This window comes from Stegodyphus dumicola, chromosome 8 (assembly GCF_044657685.1).
Source record: "Stegodyphus dumicola isolate Sdum_Otavi_A_Nest chromosome 8, ASM4465768v1".
NCBI lineage: Eukaryota > Metazoa > Arthropoda > Arachnida > Araneae > Eresidae > Stegodyphus > Stegodyphus dumicola.
The window spans coordinates 25,735,123-25,759,325 of NC_140775.1; the positions used below are offsets into that span (position 1 = coordinate 25,735,123).

At 31.1% G+C, this 24,203-nt stretch overlaps 1 protein-coding gene across 2 annotated transcripts in view; it reads right to left on the reverse strand.

Annotated features, from left to right (window-relative positions):
* Positions 1-267: 267 nt before the first annotated feature.
* Positions 268-24,203, reverse strand: part of LOC118196017 (insulin-like) — a 30,443-nt gene continuing 6,507 nt past the window's right edge. The window contains exons 1-3 of one of the 2 annotated variants that reach the window (XM_085821687.1): positions 22,067-22,231; positions 3,354-3,555; positions 268-1,392 (exon numbers count right to left, since the gene is read on the reverse strand). In XM_085821687.1, the coding sequence (XP_085677813.1) occupies positions 1,190-1,392; positions 3,354-3,519 (369 nt within the window). In that variant the 5' untranslated portion in view covers positions 3,520-3,555; positions 22,067-22,231 and the 3' untranslated portion in view covers positions 268-1,189. Of the gene's footprint in view, positions 1,393-3,353; positions 3,556-22,066; positions 22,232-24,203 lie in introns of those variants that run through there. The other variant, XM_035367377.2, reaches the window with a different exon arrangement.

Consider the following 24,203-nt stretch of genomic DNA (forward strand, 5'->3'; position numbering starts at 1 on the left):
GTCTTCGATCCATTGTTTATTTTTCAGTGATATTTTAAAGAAAAGAATATTTTAATGCTGCAGACGATAATTAAAGCTTATTCCAATTTGAGGCCAGTCACATTTATATTTAAAAATTAATATTTAAATTCAAGCAGAAAATCAGAATCGTTCCAAAAATGTGCAAATACCTTCTGTATTAGATGTTAGGAACATCACGTAGTTCGAAATTACTTTATATGTCATATCAATATTTGACCTGAATACAGAAAAAAATACTCATATATATTTAGATGACAAATAGTTTAATGAAAGCATGACAAAATATCTACATACAGAAATGTGCATTAATTTAAAAGTGGAAAAGTGCTTTGAAAACATAAATCACATCAAATACATTCCCTTTATACCAGCACAAAATGGTAAGTCCTTTAAAAAAAGTACGATATTTTTTCCAGTCTAGAAAACACTGCGCAAATCTGTTTCAATTGATGAATAGAATGCTTTCCAGTTTTACATTAAGTACCATAATCAGAATCGTAATGGTCAGTAGTTGGGCAGCATTCAAGAATAAAACAGGAGAATTAGAAAATAAATTGTATCGATAATAAGGGTATTTTGAAATTTTGAAACTTTCTAATATTAAATTTTAAGATTAAATTCAAGATGAAATGAAATGTTGCTGAAATCATGCTTTTCTAAACCTTCTAGAAAGCTTTTTGAAACTAGTAAAACTAAACCACGATTGAGTATACTATGTTATCTGCAATAATAATACTGTTAGGTAAAGAATACATTTCATAAATATATAAATATATATATATCAATGATTAATTATTCTCGATATAAAACTGAAGTAATGCAGCAGTAATTGTGAACACATTTTGAGTTGCTCGAATTGCATTTTCTGTCTCGATTTTAAGGCACATTGTTATGAAGCACCTTGATATAAAAGTTCTGTGGTATTAACCAGGGATTTAATCATATTTATTACTTAGAGATATTTCCTACAACTATTATCATACTTTAAATAATTTTCATAACATGTACGAATGTAAAGGAATTAAAAAAAATTGTGTTTGTTTTATACCATGTTACAAATTTTTTACTTTGTGTTGCAATCAAAAATTAAAAAGTGTGCGTTGTGATCCCAACTACTGAGCATTAGTTAGTCCACAAAACATTCGGCAACGTATCATTTGATGTAGATTTATTTTCTTCCTTGGAAGACTGGACTATTTGGTCCGCAATATGACATGAGCTCTTGGATGGTGCAACTTTTCCGACAACATTCATCCACAATGCCTCTGGTATTTCTTGGCACCATATTGATACCGAAAAAGTCCAGTGCTGTCTGTGGTTTCATGAATCCATCGGATTCAGGGAATGAACTGTCCCAGGTGGGAATATTATCTGAAAATGTACGGAACAATTAAACACTCAGATTGACAGTACAATTAAAACAATTCTTTTTTAGTACAAAGGGGCTTTGTCCCTGAGCGACTATTGTTTTTATTTTGCGATTTTGCGTCGAATCATTCTGAATGTCTGCTTCACTTTTCAAACTGTTGCCGCCAAATTTTATCGCACTGTATTATATTTGAAGAAATTAAATAACGAAGAATCTGCATAAATGTATGTATGTTTCTCGCATTGTGATAAAATAACAGTACCTAGAGCCATCTAATTTTTGAATGACGTAATCCTAATGCGAATATGGGCATCTAGAAGCCGAAATTTGAAATTTGGAATTTGTTTTATCATCGATTTCAATTTTTGTAAAACCTTAAAGAATTTTTGATTAACAAATTCAAGGATTTCAAAGCGAACCATGGCAACGTTGTACAGAAAAAAAAATTTATCTCCAACGCGTGACACTGTGTATCGGAAATTCGAAAGATACGCTCAATTTAAAATTATTTTGCAATATTGCTCTTGAACCGAATTTTATGATTTAAGTGCGAAGAACATGATAATTAATAAATAAAGGTTACACACATAATTAAAAAAAAAACCCTTTGGACGTAATTTAAAATCTGAAACTTTTGAGATTTACATTTTTTTTTTTTTTTTTTTTTTTTTTTTTTTTTTTATCTGGAAACAAGGTTCATTTGTTATTTTAAAATTACTAGTTTCAAGTGAAAACATCTCGCGGAAAAAAGAATGCCGTAGAATTAAAGAAAGTAGGAAAGTTTGGTTTTTTTATTACGGCAAAGCACTTGAAGGCTATCTGCCTAAGGGTTGGGATGCCTTTGTCGAGGACTTTCTAAGAGAAACTAGCTCGTATTTATGTTAGGTCTTGGGGGAAGATCACGATAACGCCATGCAGTCATTCCGTTCTACGGGATGCAAACCCCAAACTGAAGTACCAGTGTTCAGCAACTTTACCGCTCAGCCACCATGGGCCAGTTCTAAAAGACCTTTGTTGAAAAAAAAAATTAAAAATACGTAGCAGTTTTAAAATATCGTTATATAAAATATTACGGTCAAAAATAAAGAAGAATAATGCATATCATCGCGTGATGCTAACATCGTCGACAATTTGATAATTGATATTAATACAGGTAACCTCATGCAATTACTCGTTGTTCTTTCTCTAAAGTTTTGAATGCTATACTTTTCATGAAAATCTAGTAATATAATTTTATAAAACAGATTGATAAACTACTAATAGCTATTAATTTAATAATTAACGACACTGATTTCAAATTCGATAAATAGTTATAAATAGCTTCAGTTTCTAGACATCTTTAGATTTTGAACTCTTCAGATTCTTTCTTGCTTTTTCAATAAAAATTTATTAGTATATTGAAAATATGAAATACAGAGGTAAAAAAATATTTCACAGTTCTTGCATTCTCAAGGCATTATGCGAACATGCATTTAAAGTATTTAAGACTGAAAAAACATATGATTTGTAAATTGTTGATTTGTAGATGCCTTATTTCCTACCACTTATCTTTTTACAACGACGTTTTAAAATTGAGAATTTTTTTAACTAATTATTTACATGATGATTTTGTTTAGATCTTCGATGTTATTTTCTTGCTTTCTTTTCTCCGGAGATGTTTTCGCCATGCGTTGTTTACTCTGACACATTTCCTTCCGCAATGTTTTCGATAGACAACATGTAATCTTAATTTGTAAAATGCTTTATAGAAACAATTTTAGCTAAATTAAAATACTTTTTTGTTACAAAACTCTTCAGAAAAAAGTTACGTAAAAATGACTTTTATGCAAAATTAATTTTTTAGTATACAGGTGGAAGCATTTATTAAAACAGTGATGACTTTTCATCATCAACAAAATCAATTTAATTAAATGCACGACTAAAATATTTTACAATCGTTTTGTAACCAGCAAATACTATTTACCTGATGAATAAACATAGTTTCGCTTCGTCATCTCTACGTTACTACTTGGGTCATAGTATTCACTCTGGCAGACTGTAGCTAGGGCCTCGACCAACATCTTTCCGCACAATCTAATGCCACTTCTCTTTTGTATGTTATGGTGAGTTGGCAGTGCATGTACTAGCATCACAGTGCAGGCCAAGGCTGCCCAAAGGGATAAGTACTGAAATGAAATAACATTTATTAGTAATCATTTTTGCACTAAAACTATCTGATGTCGGTACTCATACTACACAAGCCCATTTTTTATTTCCGTTATCACATAATGAAATGCAGTTTATTAAATCTTTAGCTGCGATTAGTTTCATTAAGAGCTTAATTTATCCAGTTGCAAAAAGACTAATTTACATCTTTATACTAAGTATTGCCTTATAGGAAGCTACTAGTTTCTTCAGTATTTGACTCGTATTTACTGTTCTTTGGAACACTGAGCGTAGCGAGTTAGATCGCCTTTGTCATATTTAGAATTAGTGTAATAACGTAAAATAAAGGAAATACAATACTGTGTGAACAGGTCGCATGGAAACGCTTATAGTGAGTTTTCAATTGCTCAAATGATTTTGTAGCCATATACAATGGTTATATGTGCATTCTGTAGCACAAGAAAACCAAGTAAAAACAAAATAATGAAAAATATTACTTCCAGTAATGAAACGGTTATAAGGTATTTTCTTCCTCTTTTCCGCATGCCCTTCGTGGTATAAATGGAAGTACGCTCGATGCATATTAGAGATATTTGAATCCTGGCGAGGGCATTGTACATTTTTCACGTCTTCTGACACTGACAAATTCTAAACGAGTTTAGAGTGGCGCCCGAATTATAAAAGGGGGTAAACGGTAATTCGTCACGGTGGACCAACTGTCATGGCAGAATGTGACGATAGGGTCCCCTAATCTCCAGTCGTCCTTTAAAAGAGAGAGTATATAAGGTATTTTCTCCTTTCCTTTCCGAATGCCTTTGTGACGTAAATGCAGGCACGCTCGAAGCGTATTCACGAAGTCCGGAGTTCAATTCCCGTTGAGAGCACTGCCCGTTTTTCGCGTTTCTGCTTAATATAACTTATTTACTCTATGCAGTATTATAAAAATGTTCAGAATAATACATAAAAAAGTCTGAAAGGTTTCAGATTTTCAATTACGTCCAAAGGGGCGGTTGTTTAACATTTTGTGTGTTACATTTATTTACTAAATATCATGTTCTTCGCACTTAAAGTATAAAATTCCGTTCAGCAGCAGTATCGCAAAATAATTTCAAAATCAGAATATTTTTACAGAGCCTCGTGCGCTGGAAGTAAAAATGCTTTTTTTTTTCCGTATAGTGTTGCCATTGCTCGCTTAGAAATCGTTTAGTTTGTTAATCAAAAATTCGTTGAAGTGTTACAAAATATGAAATCGATAATAAAACAAATTTCAAGTTCAAATTAGGGCTTCCACATGCTCGTATTCTATGGAAGATTACGTTATTCAAATTTTGGTGTCTCTAAATACCGTTGTTTTATCACAGTATTCATTCAGATTCTTCATTATTTAATTTCTTTAAATATAACACAGGGTGATAATATTTGGTGGCAGCGATTTGAAAAGTGAAACAACGCTTATCGTGAATCGAAGCAGTGCCAAAACAAAATTAACAGTTCTTCAGGGAAAACTGCCCCTTTCGACTAATAATCTTAAAATCAACAAGTTATATGCGTACATACATAAATACAAATTAATATAAAAGTTACTTTTTTATTATTACTAAAATCAGTACATCACGGGAAGAAATAGAATTAACTCTTATATCTGCACATAGAAATAGGCTTAACTTTAAAATCTGATGGGATTCAGAAAAGCTAATTGTGTATGCGAAATCAGTAATTCAGTTTATGAAGTTCACTCTTTTCTTTTTTAGTCAGATGATCTTGGATATTGGTTGCTCTGAACAGTTCAGATTAGGCTATTTCGATGCGGCAAAGCAAAAAAAGGGTTAGCTGTCTGAGGGAAGAGATGCATTCATGGAGGACTCTCTAAAGGAAACTGGCTCATATTACCATTACACACGAAGAAAACGACGGAAAACATCTATGAAGCCATCCCATTTGCTTGGTTCAAACCCGGATCAAACAATCAGTTCTCAGTGGTCTTAATCATTTGGCCACTAACGACACCGCAACGTATACAGATATGGTTATTCTCGTTTGATTTAGTTTATTTGATTACGGAAAGCGCTCGAGGGCTATCTGCCTAAAAGGAGAGATGCTTTCGTGGAGAACGTTCTATGGGAAACAGGCTCGTATACACGTTACACATAAGGAAAACCCCCAAAACACCCATGCAGTCAGCCCGTTCGTGGGAATTCAAACTCCCGGACTAAACTACCAGTGTTTGGCGATTTTCCCGCTCGGCAGCTGGTGAGCGGCATAAATGAAAGAGTATGGCGTATAAGATGTATCTCTGCGAAATTATCATTAACATTAAACTGAAAAACGCGTGAACTCGTATTTTCTGTGAACTTGCCATAGACATGACTTGAATTATTTATTGAAATTTATTGAAAGAACTTGAATTAAAACTCGAAGAATATTGCAGTTTAAGTAAAGCTGTCTAAACAATTATAGTTATAACATTCCCAGTAAAATTCAGTTACTAACACTTTTTCTGGTAGTGAAAGATAGTGCGAAAACGGTAAATGATTGCTTAAAATATGTTCTCCGGGGATGTGTGATACACATAAAACACAACAAAGTGATAACTTAAAGTTGTTGCTACTTTCTAAAGAGAAATGAAAATATAATTTCTCATCTTCGCTATCTGGCATCAAAATTTGTATCCTAAAAGATTCGCTGTATTCCCTAGAGTGTTTCGTTACTTTTCCTTTGGTCTGTACAATTGAAGTGGTTTACTTTTCGGCCATATAGCTGCATTAGCGGGATAACAATCGTGCAGTATAAGCATTTACAAGGATGAGGCACTTGCTTCGCTTCTTTAAATTTCCTTTTTGTGAACTGAACTGTTTCATAAAACACAATTTCCAAAGTTTATTACCTCTACAATTACTTGTAAAAGAGAACTATTAGAGGTAAATATTTATATTTGCATCTGATAAATTAGCATTCAAGCTTGAAGCAATTTACTGTTTACGTAACTTATATCTTTGTTCTACAAAACTGCAATGAATTATCGTTTGTACTGAAGTGCTATTTACTACTGCTTTTAACTGGAAGCAACGTTTAGGTTCAAAATCATTCAATTCAGCGTCTTAAAATTTTATTTATCAAAAAACTTTTCTGCTGTGATCTCGAATTAGACGAATAAATGTTATACTAAACAGAAAAAATAAAAAAGAAATTAAAAACTGAAAGTGCTCAGATTTTACATTACGCGCAAAGGAGCGTTTTTCTAACGTTTTGTCTATTACCTTTATTTATTAAATGTCACGTTCTTCGCACTTAAACCATAAAATTCAGTTCAACAGCAATATCGAGAAATAATTTTAAAATGAGAATATCTTTAGAATTTCCGATACACAGTCTCTCGCGCTAAAGATAATTTTTTTTTTTCATATAGTGTTGCCATTTCTCGCTTTGAAGTCGTTGAGTTTGTTAATCAAAAATTCGTTAAAGTTTTACAAAATATGAAATAGATAATAAAACAAATTCCAGATTCCAAATTTGGGCTTCTAGATGCCCATATTCGGGTGGAGATTCTTCATTATTTAATTTCTTTAAATATAATGCAGAGCTCTAATATTTGGTGGCAACAATTTGGAAAGTGAAGCGACATTTATCGTAAAGCAACGCAAAATGCCAAAACGAAATTAATAGTTCTTCTGGGCAAATTGCCTCATTTGACTAATAATTAAAATGAATTAATTATGTTCGTTGGAGTTAGACATTTCAGCAAAAACTTGAACCTCAGTTGCTTTAATTTGATTGCAAACTTTTGCTATAGGAACTGTGCAAACGATAATTAATAAGTTTATTATATCTTTCAGGTATCATTTTAGAATCTAAATACTAAAATGCTTTTCAATTTTTTGATTTTGTACTCCTTTACTCATTTTGTACTCAAAGATTTTTCGCTGTAGCACAAAATCTGCTCAAAAAAATGAAAGTCGGGTTAGGTTAGGTTATTTGAATTGTGCAAAGTATATATAACAGGGATGTTTGTTTAAGGAATAGATGCTTTCGTAGAGGACGTTTTGGGGAAAACTGGCTCATATCCACGTTACACACGGCAAAAAAAAAAAAAAAAAAAAAAAAAAAAAAAAAAAAAACAGCAAAACCAATCATGCAGCCAGTCAGTTTGCTTGGGTTCAAACACAGGTAGAGCTATCAGTACGTTCAGCGGTCTTAATCACTCAGCCGTCCGTTGGTGAAGTCAAGAATTGAAGGAGAAAATACGAATCTACATTTTCTACTTTTGCAATGGTTTTTTTAAAAAGAGGCAATAATATTATCGTAGTGCTTTTTTACAACGTAAGCATGAGCAACACATGCGTTTAGAATTCAATTAATATAGAATTATTGCATCCCCCTTGCGTTCCTTCGTGATGTAAGTAGTAGCACGTTCCGTTTACAGTCAGGAGATACCGGTGAGGCCTTAGGTGAGTTTGAGTCTTTTTCCATTCGCCTTTTATGGAGGAGTATATAAGAAATTACTATATTCTCTTGTGGGTGCTTCTTGGTGTAATATCCGGTTAGTAATTTTGAGTTCAAATCCAGTCAAGAACATAGCTGACGATTTTGGTTGTTGTTACTTATGCTCACTTGTCTGACAGTAATATTAGCCCAAGCCCACGAAATTCCTCGTGGCAAGGAACGCACATGATACGCCTGTCGTTGGCAAAAGCAGTGCGATTTAGCTCAGTTTCGCCCCCTAATTTTGATGGAGAGCACTCCGGGAAGAACGGTTCCGAGGTCCCCTTCCACCAAACTACACGAGAGGACTTTCGGCTCGCCGCATATTTAGAGTGCCGTCATGCCGCACCGACACTATTACATTTACAAACTTCTCCAGGATTCGAACCCGAGCCCTTTGGAACAGCAATCAGCGACGCTAACCACTATACCGGTTGGGGAGCTGATGTTTTTAACTTCTCCTAAGTGAACTAATAACCCTACAGATTTGAATGATTTTCTTTTTCGTCTTTACTTCACAGTGAGGAATGTTTTTTCATAAACGTATCATTTTTATACATAGTACTTTCATTTCTTCTTTCAGTTCTGCTTTCGCTTTATACTATATATTTAGCCTAGGAAAAATTTTCAGTTTACTTATTCGAGCATTAAAATGCCGTGATACATGAAATTATCGATAATGCGAATCACATTACCTTTATATTCAACAGAAGTTAAAGTTAAATATATTTATCAAAGCCTAATCGCTCTGTGAATTAAGTTGTTTTCCTTCTGTTGTCTCTCTGAGAAGAAAGATATTACGTGATATCTTATAAGTATCTCTACATAAATAAAGAAAAACAAGCGTCGTTGGTTTTTTGGAGGAAGCTATTGATACGGTTTAAATATAAACATCTATCTTTGCGCCAAGGAGTTTCTGATAAGATGATGAGTGATAATGGTCAGCTGATTTTGTTTACCATGAGTACTGTAGAACTACTTTTCCCACAGTTGTTATTGGGAGCCAGAGCAGTTGCTATGCACGAAAGTGTTCTGTTTACTGAATTTAAAAATTGTTTACTATTGCTGTGTTAAGTGCTTTTAAGCAACTAATTTTCAGTGAAATTTTACAACTTACCGAAAATTAATTTTTGATTTTGAGCAGTTAGTGGTTTTATAGATAATGGGAAAACTAAGCTGTGCTTTAAAAATTAGTGAACATTCAGAGATGAATATGGTTGTTTTTTAAATATTAACCAAAAATACTATCTCAAAGATTAATATATTTTCTATGTTTGGGTTTAATTTATTTACTTGAATTTATTCTGTTTCATGTAGATCAAAACAGGAACATTTTAAAATATTTTGTTTCTTATTGAAATTAGGTAAGAAAATAATAATTAAAAAAAACTGGTAAAATTTTGTTTTTCTTTTCTTCTTCAAACGCGTATCAGAAGAAGGGAAATGCACCACAAGAAGCACGGTTTCTTCTTCTTCTAACTTCGAATTTATATTTTAGATTACATTCAATAGAAAAATAAATAAAATCTATATTACGCCGACAGGGGCGTTTTTTTTAACGTTTTGTGTGTTACCTTTATTTATTAAATGTCATGTTCTTCGCACTTAAACCATAAAATTCAGTTCAACAGCAATATCGAGAAATAATTTTAAAATGAGAATATCTTTAGAATTTCCGATACACAGTGCCGCGCGTGGAGATGTATTTTTTTCTCGCGCACTGTTGTCATTGCTCGCTTTGAAATCGTTGAATCTGTTAGTCAAAATGTCGTTAAAGGTTTACAAAATATGAAACAGATAATAAAACAAATTCCAAATTTGGGCTTCCAGCTACCTATATTCGAGTGAAGGCCTGCGTTACTCCAAATTTGACGGCACTAAGTACCGTTGTTTTACAATGCGAGAAACATACATATATTCATGCAGATTCTCCGTTATTTAATTTCTTTAAATATAATGCACTGCTCTAATATTTCGTGGCAACAATTTGTAAATTGAAAATCCGTTATATAGTGGACGACGCAAAATGCCAGAACGAAAGTAATAGTCCTTATGGACAAATTGACCCCTTAGGCTAAACATCTTTATAGTCTACCACACAATTAAAATACATTGTTTGAATTTAAATTATCATTGAGGTTTTAAGGTTAAACTTGAGAGAGTTTTACCTAGTGAAAGAAGAACGGATAATAAAATAGAAACCGTATAATGACATTCAGTCACAGAATGACTAGGCTGATTTAGCCCTCACTATCAGCACAGTGTTTATTTATTTATTTATTTTTTTATTTAAACCTGATTTCTGCCATAGCTAAATTAAGACATACGATATTGTTGAAAAGTTTAGCCTATATTTTTTTTCTTTCACTGCCTCTTTTCGAGTACTCCTGCTTCTTCCAGGATTACATAATTTAAAACCTAAGAAAGAGGAGGCTTATGAGGGTTATGATAAGAAAAGAGAGGGTACCTGATAAAAAAAAAGAGCTAGAATATGATAAGAAAATAATCTGAATGTTACTGATATGAACGTAAAGAAATAGCCGGTTTGTTTCAATGAGATTCACAACGATCTTATTTTAGATCTTTTCTACGCTGTTACTGATTGAAACTATAATTTGATCGCAGAGCTTTAAACTTATTTCCTCCTGGAATTTATAATCAGCCTAGAACTGAATGTTTGCCTTAAATAAATTCGTTTAACATCAATAACTTTATTACAAAGAAGGACGAGTAACCTAAGCAAGTTTATCCGAAAGTGGTCAATTAAGTGTTTGTCGTTAGTGTAAATGGATTTCATATTGCATGTTAGATTACAGATGGCGCTAATTTCAGTTGACTTTTAGTTTATAAATCTGAAATAATACTCAGACGCTGTTAGTTCACAAAATTAGTTTTCAAAAGTTATCAAAATTGTGTGACTTGAACCTGATAAAAAGAGCGATAAAATGGAGATTTAGGAATGGTATGAAGCTGACTTTTGTTAAATACAAGACATCATTGTTTAACATTTCAGTAAATATTTGTCAAATTCGAAAGTTTAACTTGAGTAACTTTTTTAATTACACTGTATATGGAGCCTCCAGGTAGATTTTAGTTAATGATATTTCGGATAATTTTTCTTAGCATGCCTTCGTGGTGTAATGGTCAGCTCACCCGGCGCGTATTAGAGAGGTCCAAGTTCGAGTCCTGGCGAGGACAATGCTCATTTTTCATGTCTCTCACATAAAAAAATGCTAATATCTCTACAGTAAAAAAATCAAATCTCATAAAAAAATTCTAATGTCTCTACTCCTGTTTTGTTTGCTTATCTAAGTCTACTTTAGAAAACAGTTTTCACATTAAACTAGTGCACACATTTAATTTTCATATGGTTGTATCGTAACGTATTACGTTATCAGAATTATCGTAGCCTGAAAGCTGATTTATTTCATTAAGGGGTCTTGGAACCCAAAAATCTTTAAAAAATTGTGATTTCGGATTTTTGCGTTATCAAATTCTTTACACTTTTGTCTTTCTAAAAATACCATTTTTTTTTATATCCATGAAAATTAGAACTGTAAAAATCTAGTTTTAATTTGTCATCGACTGCTTTGATCAATGAGAACTTTTACATAAAAACGCGTTTTTCTCCAAACTTAATTTTTTTATACTCGACGTACCTTTTCTCAGGAACTACTGCTGAATTTTTATGGCTTATTTGCTAGGTTTCCTAATATATACTGAAATGGAGCTTTTTGTGATAAACTAAGAAAATAAAATTAAAATAAATTGTGCGAGAAAAGGGCTAAATTTTACTATGTCTAAACAAAATATTCTGTAAATTACTTTAAATTCAAAATGTTTCAAAAGCTCATTTCAGTATAATCAAATAGGTATACTTTAATTATACAAAAAATTTCAAGCGTTTATCTACAGCAGATTTTGAGAAAAAGTACATATCGAAAATGATCAATTTAACATTGTCGGTATAAGGGTTGCTGATACCCCTTAATTTGAGAAGTTGGAAACATAGGTCTACGAACAGTCTTTGAATAAGTACAACATAATTGGGTTGCAAAATTTCGTATCTTATGTTTCAATAATTAAGTTAAAATCTTGTATGTAAGAAGTCCCTGTGCTCAGCGTTCCTTATTGAGTTGTGATAATAATTTAATGTTTTATTTCTTGAAGTTGTAAAGACTTTATTTTATTCTAATCAATTATTTTGAAGTTTACTTTCCTTTCCCGCCTGATTTCAGTTTCCTGCCGGAATGTAAATTTTTATGACGTAGTTTGCTAATCTAAACGTGTTTTAGGAGCAGTATTTAAGCTGCATTTCAAGAGTTTGAAAACGTAGCAGTAGCGGACTTAGTTCCGAGTTTATGCTGCGTGTTTGAAATTAACTCTCTAGTCGGTGTTAGACAACTAGAGAGTTTCAGTTTATAATGATATTTCTAGTCTCGGCTTTGCTGCGTGCAGCCGATTTAGCGGTTTAGTTAAGTTTAGGAGCCAGTCGTTAGCCATTCAAATTTATTAGTGAATTGTTACATTTTTATTTTCTGTTGAATTTCAGTTACCCACAAGTGGTGGGAAACTGTAAGCACCATGTGCATGCATTTGTTTTATTTTAGTTAAAAAAAAGTTACTTAAAACCCTTCTGCAGTATCTAGTCTTCAAAGACATAGCAAGCATTCACTATTTCGTCTTCTACGTAGAGTCTACGTTGTAGGCTTCCAAAAATACCCTGAGACACTATAAAGTGCTTGTAAATTAATCATTTATCAGATTTAGTGATTGGTTTCTCAGACTTTAACCTCTATCACTTTTAATAGCAGAGTACGAGTGAGAAAATAATAAGGAAGGGAACTAAAGTGGGGAAAGTGTTTTTTCCTTGACCTTAATTAAGATGATAAAAAATAGCCTTTGGTAAACATAAATTCAAATGATATAAGAGAGAATTTTGGTGATATCAGATGTCTGCTATAATAAGGAAAATGTAAAATGTTACTAACAATCATACGTCAAGTGTTAATCTATGCTCTTAGATTATCACACAAAATCTCAAAATGAGTAAGTAATATGACGGAAGGTTTCTAGAAACATTACATAACAAAATATCACTTCATTCTTTTATGCTACCCAAAACCTATTAATGGAACAGCAGTGAGATTTTTCACGTTAATTTTTAAAAGCATCAGGATTTTAACATCAGCTAAAGAGTACAAAATATGAAACTCGTTTAAAAAAGTGGACGAAAAATACCCGAGGAAGTGTTGTGAATGTTCCTATCTTATAAATTTTCCCCCTCTTCTTGTTTAAATTTTAATTCAATCATAGTATTGTGTAATATAACACTTTCCCAGAGTCGTATTTAGCACCCGGGGACAAATGAAGATTTCTCGCCCCCCTCCTGTTATCGAAGAATGGAAAACATTTTTCTAAAATTTTTTAACATCAATTTGAAAACCCCTAGTTACTGCGCTCGGGGACAGATTTTTTTGCCCTTAGCTACCTCCTTGCTCTTTTCTAAAGAGAGCCCTGTGATTTGTGGTAATTAATTAATTCACATGCCAGGTAGAAAAACATGCAAAATACCGCTGTTGGTGTTGCTTCTAATCTTTAGTTCAAACGCTAATAGGACTATGAATAAATTTATGGTAAATTCTTGTGTCGTGGAAATTAGCCAGTGGTGATAAACATTATAAACTTTCATTTGGAAACATTCGAAGGAATGGAACACAAAGACCTGACACTCCTGCTTCTATTTTCCTCAACCTTTTCCAGAGGACTTTTAGATGATGAATTTGTAATTACCCTTATTCCGTATAAGCGTTATAGCTGTAACGTTCAAATTTCTTAATTTAACCGCTTATTGTGATTTAGATCTTTACTATCACTTCTTCGTTCCGTTTCCTCGCCAGAATGAGACTTAGATTGATTATTTAAGCTGAAGTTGTTAGATAAATAAGACAGAGCGAGTTTGCATCAATTCTGAATTGTCTAATTCGTATGAGCTTCAAGAAATGAAAGCTTCGTTTTCCGATTTTTGTAACTAGGAACAGGTTTCCAGGGCATAATCCATGCAGTTGAAAAATCTTCTAATCGTCTTCTTACCAATCTAGCATCGATATAGATGTTATTATTGATACTTGACAGTTGTATCCAATCTAGCATCGTTATCATTTGCATAAAGAAACGATTCCTTTCGCTTCAGCCATGGATTCTAAGGTTTCATTTTTTAATTTTGCGGCCTACTGCCCTTCGGTTGACTAGAACATGTTACATTTATTTACAAAATTTCTAAATAATTTCTGACATAATATTACCTATGGTTACGCTTTCTTTTGCCTTCGTTTTCACTTGGCTACCAATGAGATTTACCCGTATTTCTGTCCTACATTATAATATAACCTGGTTAGGATATTTCTGCGTCCTCCAAACTGATGAAAGATTTTGTTATTTGGTACTTATTAGACAGCTCCTCTTATATCTACTGTCCGTTAGAGGTCAAGAAAGATGAAGTAATACTACGCTTGTGTTTTGCTTACATTTGCCAACGAGGATTTCAAAATTAAGAATGCCAAACATGCTTTTGAAATATATTAAACTAGGAAAGGGGATACTCATATTAAATGCATAGAATCAAAATAATAATTTGTCACCATAATTGTATGGAAACTAATGTAAATACAAATTTCCAGATTCGCCAAATATTTATTTATTTATTTATAAAATGTTTATGTTTATGTTCAGCTTGGATTGATAACATTTAATAAATTTAAAATCAGATTAAAGCGTTTAAAGTATGTTTTTATTGATATTAACTTACTCTTTAAAACTCTGATAAACTTACTCTTTTCTTATACGCCGTGTAAAGTTTTTACATTTTTATTTCTGATCTTCTTAGAAATATTTATCCCATGTCTTCTATTTATTTTTTTTTTTTTGGCCAGTAACAGTATTTCATCAATATATGACAAAACCTTTCTTTATTCTCCTTTCTATATTCCTTGTATATTAAGAGACATAAACGCACGCGGAGCGAGAGCGCTTCTAATAAACTTTTTGCATCCAGTGTTAGCAAACATCCCACGCATATCACAGGTTGGTTCGCAGCTGGAAAGGTATCTCTTTACATGCTTCTGTCCATATCAATGTTCTCAAACAACTTTTTGCGTAGGAGACGTTCTGCAGTATCCGAAGAACCATGAATTTGCATTCATGTTATTAAAGTCTTGCGTTAAGGGTTTTGAGGCACAGTTTTGCAAAGTTACGCTAATTGAAAATGCTTTCTAGACCAATAAAACCTTTTTTGCATTTTTCTTTCCTTTTCTAAGAGTCGATTTCAATAATAAATATTTAGTATTTTAGCATATCAACACAAAATTCATAGTGACTTTACTCAATGGCAGGAAGATTTTAATGCATTGAATCTTTTAATGGATTTGAGATTTTCAGACCTTCCCACGCAGATGTTTTGAATAGAAAATTAAAACAAAAATGATGCATATATTTTACTCTGGAAATGTATTAATAATTGGGAGAGAAATGAAACAGTATTTTGGATTTTATAATTAGAAATACTGACGTTATTGTAAGTAATTTGATAATAAAATGTAAATGATTAGGATAGTAATGTAAATGATTCTCACGGAATCATCGTGTATTATTAAGTCACAGAACCATGCGAATTTCGGCAAGAAAAGTTAGTTGAGAACAACAGTTAAAAATTATGTACTCTTTTTAACCGATTGCGCAGTCAGCCCTCTAAAATATATTTTTATAACATAGCTAGTAGTTAATAACAATTAAGATGAAAAACTGCGTTTATTAACTTTAAATCGCCTAGTTACTTAAGCAGCAACAGGCAAATTAAATTTAAAAAAAACAATATCTAACGTTTTGCCGAATGGAGGCACACTGGTACATGGAAGATAAAAATATTTTATTTCAGGCAGAGGCGACAAATTTCTTTTAAATCGTTGAGTTTGCTGATTAAATTTGAAAGTCAAATATCTTGTGCTTTGGAAGTAGCGATTTAATTAAAAGCATCAACAATTACGTAGAATAAATATATGCAATAGCAAATGATAAAATATTTTTATATTGAAAGTACATTTCATGAAACGAATAAAGTTCTCAAGAAAGTAAGTGTAGTTTATTTATTTATCTAATTGTAAAAATAACATTTTTTTTTATTCTGAGATCATTCGCCTAATATGATCTAATCGCGAAATGTGAATTCGCATCCGAGAGATAACGTCTTCTGCATTTCGCTATTTCTTCTGAATTTTTAATATTTCCTCGATAGGTAATAAAGAGAAATGTGCCGACATGAATATAGGTATGAAAGGACTAAAATCTCTAAACAACGTTTCGTAATGTGTTAATGTATTCAGGTTCTTCAAAATTAATTTATAGATAGAATATTTCTGTTTGACTAAATTGGCATTTAAATATTTTTGTTCATTCGGTTAACGCATTTATTTGACTCTTGCGATTTGTTCTATAGTAGATAGATTTCTTAATATAAACGTAGAAATCAGACTTATGAAACTATGGTTGGCAGTTTTTGAGAAAAGAGTTTCCTTACATACTGCAATTATTTCTCGAAACTTTTGAAATTTTACTATGGAGCTAAATATATTCTCTGGTATGTCTTAAATATCACTTAGAATTGGAGAAGACTCCAAAATTTCTGCTTTCAATAAAACAGTTTTTCTACTATCAGAAAATAATTCTGGCAAAATACTAATTTACAAATACGATAATAAGCCTATGGTCTTATTCTTAAAACCTTCATCTATTTCAAACGAAATCAGTTTGAAAATAGTTGATTCTTTGCAGCTCACAGGTGCGAATCATAAGAAATACCATAACTGCAAACAAAAAAAAAAAAAAAAAAAAAAAAAAAAAGATTAAAAAAAACATTCTGAAGCGATGCAAACAAAGCTACGCATTTCATTTCTAGACATTTTGGCTTTTTTTTCTCCTCTGTCGTATAAATATTGTCACACAGACCTAAATTGCTCTTCGCAGAGTTTCCTAGAACGTCATTTGACAAACATTGGAATGGAGGTTTATAGACTGTCTATTTAGTACGAGCGCATTGGTCTAGATTTCTGGAAAAGGAGAGCACGATGATAGAGAAAATAAATCATTTATATTTCTTGCTATAAAACCAGATGAATTTGGATTTCTGACATGCAAGCATAAAAAACCTCTTTATTAAACATAATTTTTAACTTTGCATTTTAATTCTGCATTCAGCATCTTTGTTTTAATTTTTATTTACTTTTTTATTTGTATTCCTTCAGTTTGGCATTTGAATTTAATATCTCTAAGATGGACATAAATTTGATCATTTATATAAATGTTGAGAAAATTTTCAGTATCTTAACCTTTTCATTTTCTTTATCTTTAATTCACTAACTTAATTCTAAATTCCGAGAAAAATTCAGAATAAATTCAATTCAATTAAAAAAGAGGTAAAATTTCCTTAGTTAAGCACTTAAAAGCTACTTGCCAAAGGCAAGATATGCCTAAATGATAAATTTTCTAGGATTAAATTGGCTCATAGTTTCAAATGTAGTAAGTTTTTCTTTTGATAAATCTTATGTATTCATAAATCCTCCTTTTTTTCTTTTATGTGGAAACGGATAAAATATTTAACTAAAAATATTTCTAAGTAATTATATTTAAGCTTTTTTAACTATCACATTATTTTTGTACCATTCAGGTAATTGGTTAAAAAAGTCGTCTTTAATTTAATTTGGGAAACAGAATAAAAATTCGTAATTTTTTGAAGGAGTAAAAACGCCTTAATAACTATTGCGGGAAAGTTAATAACTATTAACTCTAGAGTTACTAATAGACGTGTTTTAAATTTAGAACGCATATGAATGCACGTTCAAGGTTTTAAAAAATTAATGAATAACTCAAAATTTAAAAATAAGTTTAATTAAAACGAATAACATATCATTCGAGAATAAAAAGCTTATTTGAAATAATCATTTTTAAAATGTTAAAATAGATTATCTGATGTCGCCCTCATTTTACTCGATTAGGAAACTCTAAACTAAGTTTGATTAAAATCTGAACTCTGAACTTTAGATTGACACATATTTTAGAAAAACAACATCTTAGTTTTGTGTTAAATTTAGGAAAATTTTCTAATTTTAAAACTGATCCTCATTTTTTTTGTGCATATTATAAATTCTAAAACATATTTGGTATTACAAGGTTATTAAATACATTCGATTTTTTAAAGGGGAGGGGTAAAAATTTCCTGCATTGTTATGCCGTTATTAAACTCTTCTCTGATAAAAGGCGTGCATAATAAGACAAATCAAGATAAATTAAAAATTAATTGCAGCATTAAACTGAAACATTTCTCTTAGTTTCTTTCTAAGTGATGACGTTCTAAATATAGAACGATTTTTATTTTTGAAACCTTGGCTGGAGAAACCAAACAACGTATTTTTGTTTTCTCTTGCTCCAAAATTGCTTGATAAAATTCTATGGTATATTTGACTTTCAAGGACAATTTTGCATCAACAATAATGGTTCTTAATAAACTAAATAATAAATTTTTGTAGCTGTCTGTAACAGATGCAACAAATTCGATCATATTTTTGATACTTTTTCATCGGTTTACAACATATTAATTAGCCACAATTTAATTATTATTATTAATTTCATTTTGGCATTTTGCGTTGATTCACTCTAAACGAGGAATCACTTTTTAAATTGTTGCCACCATATATTAGCGTCCTGCATTACATTTAAAGGAATTAAATAATGAAAAATCTGCATAAATGTATGTATGTTTCTCATATTGTGATAAAACAACGGCACCTAGAGCCATCAAAGTTTGAATAACGCGCGTCTCCACCCAAATATGGGCATCTGGAAGCCCAGATTTGGAATTTGGAATTTGTTTTATCATCTATTTCATATTTTGCAAAGCATTTATGAGTTTTTGATTAAGAAACTTAACCATTTCAAAGCGAGCAATGGAAACACTGTACTGAAAAAAAATTATCTCTAGCGCACGAGTCTGTGTATCGGGAGTTCGAAAGATAAAAATATGCTTTAAAATATTTTGTCATATTTTTGTTGAATTAAATTTAGTGTGGTTTAAGTGCGAAGAACATGATATTTATTAAATAAACTTATTAAATATAACTTTTTTAAATATTTGTTTTATTATTTATTGCGATTTTTATTTTATCCTTCTGATAATGGTATACATATTTACATTAGAAGAAATAATTTAATAAAAGTGCTATAAAATATAAAACATGATTGTTATAAAAGGTGTTATAAAATGAATGCTTGCTATAAAGTAAAATATCTAAATTTCTCTATAACGTCTTCGGAATTCTGGAAAATGTGCCATTAAATCTCAAGATTTTTTAGAGCCCAATTATAATATACTGCTGTAGAGCCTTCTTATATTTTTTAACAGAAAGTTAATTTTGAGGTATTATTGAAGCATATTCAGGCTTCGAGAACCGAACACGAAACGAATTGCCAATCTTCCGAAGCTTTCATTAAAAGTCGTTATTCTACAACAAAAGTTTTGAAAAATATTACAGATGATGCATAACAGATGACAGAAAAAAATAACAGAAGTATTTTTGGAGCTTATATTTGATTTAAGTATTTCTGAAAAGTACTCAAAACTGTGGCTTTTGAAGAATGTGCATTTTGAAGTTGTTTCTAAGGTCAGTTATTTGAACCATTTACACGGTAAATGCGTGAACATTTACAAAAAAGTAAATATTTTTCAGAAATTACATAATAATATATTTATTCTGATTGATTTATTGAAATTAATTATTTTTCCTTCACAAAAATTAATTATTTTTCAAATATTACATAATAATATATTTATTTCGATTGCTACTTACTTTATTATAAGTAAATTCGTTTATGCACTTTTGATTCCATTTAAATTTATGATTTAGAGATAATTAGAATTAAAAATAGTTAAATAAGAAATTCGAAATAAGTACTCGTTAATTACTTAATGATATTATGAAGATTTTATTGCATCTTTCTCTTTCAAAACCTTTCTTAAAAAAAGTAAAATTTTCACAAAATTCGTTTTGGGAAAAAGAAAAAAAAAAAAGCGTTGAAATTTCAGTGTTTAAAGGTATGGCGAGTTAAATATAAGAAAAGAAAAGTATTTAAGCAGAATCTAGATAAATATTTAAAATTATTGGAAAATTAAAACTTGTATTTCAGAAGGAATGCTTTATGTTCATAAAAATTCCTATCATTTCGAAATTTTTTCTGGTTTATTATATCGTAATCATAACCATTATTGATTGGTATGCTTTGCTATTATTAAAACAATATATTCTATCCAGATTTTTTCCAAAGAACGTTATATAGACAAGCATAAAGTTTATTATATCGATAAAGCAGAAAACTGCGAAATAGAATACACGCTTTAGTAGTTGAAAAATAACAATTAGAAACGAGGAAAATTATTATTTCTGTGGTTAAGCTTAGGTAAATCATAAAGCGAATGAACCTTTCTATAATCCCCAAAAGTTTTCACTTAATTTCCAATTTCAGCAAAACTAGAATAGCTTCTACTTTCTAGGTTCATATAAAATAATAGAAATTCCTTATCATTATGATAGAAAATGAGTAAAATAATAATGAACAATGATAATGGCCATTTTTCCAGGTATGTTATTGACGTGGCTTGGATATTCTACGTCCAATCAAAGTCGCCTGAATTGAGTTGATTTTGGTTTAACGCTCGGTTGAACGTAGGGCTCGATAACCCTGGTCCTTGTGATGATAACCCTAGTCCTCATAACGATAACCCTCGTCAGGCGGGGCGAAACGGCCATTTGGGAATACTTCCACACTAGAAATCTCAATAATGAAGTGCCTTTGTAACTAGATATGCGTAAAAAACAAAGTCGTAAAAAGAGATGGAGTTCATCTGTATATATTCTTGAGATAACAAGATAGTTTGGTGTTAGATCTTTATTTCTTTTTTGCCTCGTTTTCTTTCTTCTAGAATTTTATTATGCCCTGACAGAAGAGTCACTGAACGAAATCTAAACAAAAACAAGTTAAACCGAGGTCAAGGTTTCATCGGAGAGCCACCTATGTCGTAAACAAGAGGCCTCAGATAATGAAATGAAAAATATATATTCAAAAGCACTTTTGCAGAAAATGTGCTATTCTCTCATAGCGAAATATATCATCCTAGAAGAGATCAATAAAACAAGGTCAATAAGATATCTGTCAGTGAAACAGATTATTAGCAAATAACCTGTTTCTCACATAAAATATTTTGGGTGAAAATAAAGCTAACTTTTGAAACATAAAAAATTTTTTTATAAAAAATATACCAAATATAAATACTGGGATCAAAACGTATCAAGAACGATTCATTTAAAATCCGAATCTCAAAAGAATCTATTGCAAAGTTTGAGACGATTTCAAACATATTTGGAAACTATCCCCATTTTATTTCTAATGACAATTTAAAATTAATTCTTTTTTAATAATTAAAGATATTTTTTTGCTTAGGCGATTTCCCAAAATGGCAAACATAATTAAGCAAAGAACATGCATTAAATTTTGATTTCTCAATCGAAATCTGCTGCAAAATCGTTTGAAATTTTTGCAAAAGAACCTCGAGGACAATATTTTACTTGAAACGAAGAGTTTGTAAGAGGTATAAGATGTGTAAGAAAGGTAGAAAGCGTCAGAGATGAACCAGGCGATTTATTTGAGGCGTGTTTCTGTTCTGTCTTCATGTCAGTGTTCTTCGAAGCTACTTTGGAAAAGGACTTCCAGGTACTAAACTTCGTTGACTCGCAAAATTGTGAGGTCCAGTTGGTCAACGCTTGTCTTAAGGAATGCCTGTTGTTGTTTCGGTTGCCTTCTCAGTTACTTTATGTACTGTATTTTGTATTATTTTATACTTCATGGCATCATGAATGTTATTCGTCGCCTTACGGTCATACCATAACTTATAGAATACCAACAAAATTTATATTTGAGATCTACAGCTTTAATATCTGGTAGTCATCTTACCTTCTCTGGCAAAACGATATCCAATCCGATTCGGGTAACACAAATAGTAAAGTAATAAATTTCACCTTTCCGAATTTAGGGTAATAGAAGGAGAGCAATAAGTACAAGAAATATCCGTAAGTAGCTATAAATAACTAGGAAATGAAAACTTCAAGGACAGTACTTGGGATAACATAGGAAGAAAAACTCCCACGAAAGAAAAGAGCGTCAGTAAGAGAGATCACGGTATTAATAGTAAACACCAAGTAATCTTATCTTTGAGTCAATCAGATTTTGAGCAATAATTGCTTCTATTTCAAATAAAAAATTCTTTCGATTAAAAGAGCGAAGGTATACAATCTCCTTCTGAAATCAGAGAAGGTTTCATCACTAAAACATCTTTTATCTAGAACACTGATTCAGAAGGTACGAAAGACTTTAGAATCGATGAATCAGAAAAATCTGGATAGTTCAAATCTTTTTTTATGTCAAGCTTTTATTTAATTATGTCGAAGTTTATTCTTATTTAGAAACTTTTCCAACAAATATTCACTATTCCAAATTTTGATGTTGCTACTTTGAGCACTTAAAGGTGAGTTTTTAATATGAATTAAGATTGGCTATTTTATGTCTAATAAGTCGAAATTATCGAGATTATTTGAATTTCGAAGCAATGAAAAAGCTTACATAAAACGGCCTCTGTCAACTATGTAGTTTACGCGTTTCTATGCGTTCATCATGGCTTATTTTTAGACTTATAGTAAGAGAAACAAATCTGAAGGCAATATAGGGACATGAGGCTACTTTTCCGCGTCTGAAGCGATTCTTAGCTGACCATTCCAAGTTGGCAACTCTTTATCGTTTACTACTTTGCGTTCGGCTGTCAATGTAAAGTAACATTCTTGAAATTTTCGCAAAATCTCCTCCTGGAGTGGAGCTCAAGTCTTAATTTTACTAAATCAGATATGCTGGCCAGACACACTACAGCAAAACATGACAGGAATGTCTTCAGTTCCGCACAATTTATTATACTAAAACGTTCACGTGTTTCGGTCCTTTGGTTCGGTGGAAGAATGTCTTCCTGAAAGACATTGTAAAATAAAGTGGATTATATTTGTATTTCAAATAATGAAACTCACTAAATACCTATACAGTCGGCCATGTCATCTACAAAATCTTATCAAGTAAAGTTCTGCGGTTTTTACCAACTTTTATTAGATCTGTTGGGCTTAAAGAAAAATTACTTTGAATAAAATATAGTGCTTTGTCTAAACTATATCTTTCGGAAACGCCAAACTAATTACATGTTCTGCGAAACATGTCAGCAGATTTTGTTATTCTTTAGCCTTTTGTGATGAAGTGTGCTAACATGCTAAAAAATAATGATCAACCGGGAGGGCATGAAGAACTTTAAATCTGTGAGAAAAAACACGAATGTTTCTTTCATGATTATCTGTGGTTGAAACAAATACTGAAGAAAATGTAGGAGAATTTAGAAATTATTGTAGTTTGTATTATAAAATTCAAACAAATAACTCCTTAATTATAGAAAATTCTTTGAAGTTGCTCTATATTTAGTTTTTTATTTTTAATTCGATTGAGCGAAAAAAGTAGAAATTACTTAATACAAGCTATAATTATATTTTCTGGAATTCAATAGATTAGTACAGTTTTTAGATATCGATTGATTAAGAAAGGCAACACCCACATTTTATATACCTTTCTTTAAGTTTCTAAAACATGAAGTAAAAAGTTTAAATTCGAGTATTACTTTCATTATTAAATCCTGAATGCTTTTCCATGATCAAATTCATCACCTAGTTTAATTTGCATTTTTTGTGATTATAAAGTAATTAATTAGCTTTAGAAATTTTATATAAAGATAGGTAATTTACTTTTTAGTTTATGTACATTAAATCATACTTTAAAACCAAGTAACAGTGCTGTCAAATTTTGAAAATAAATAAATTTTTTACAGTAAACATACCTTTATATTTCCTTTGTATTAATAAGTTATTTACTAACTTTTGTAAACCTCATGGTATACGTTTGGAGGATAAGAAACGTCGCGTTTTTTTTATTAAAAAGATGAATAAATAAACGCATAATCTATTTTAACTTCTTGTTTTTCTTTCATCTTGTATTTTTATATATGACA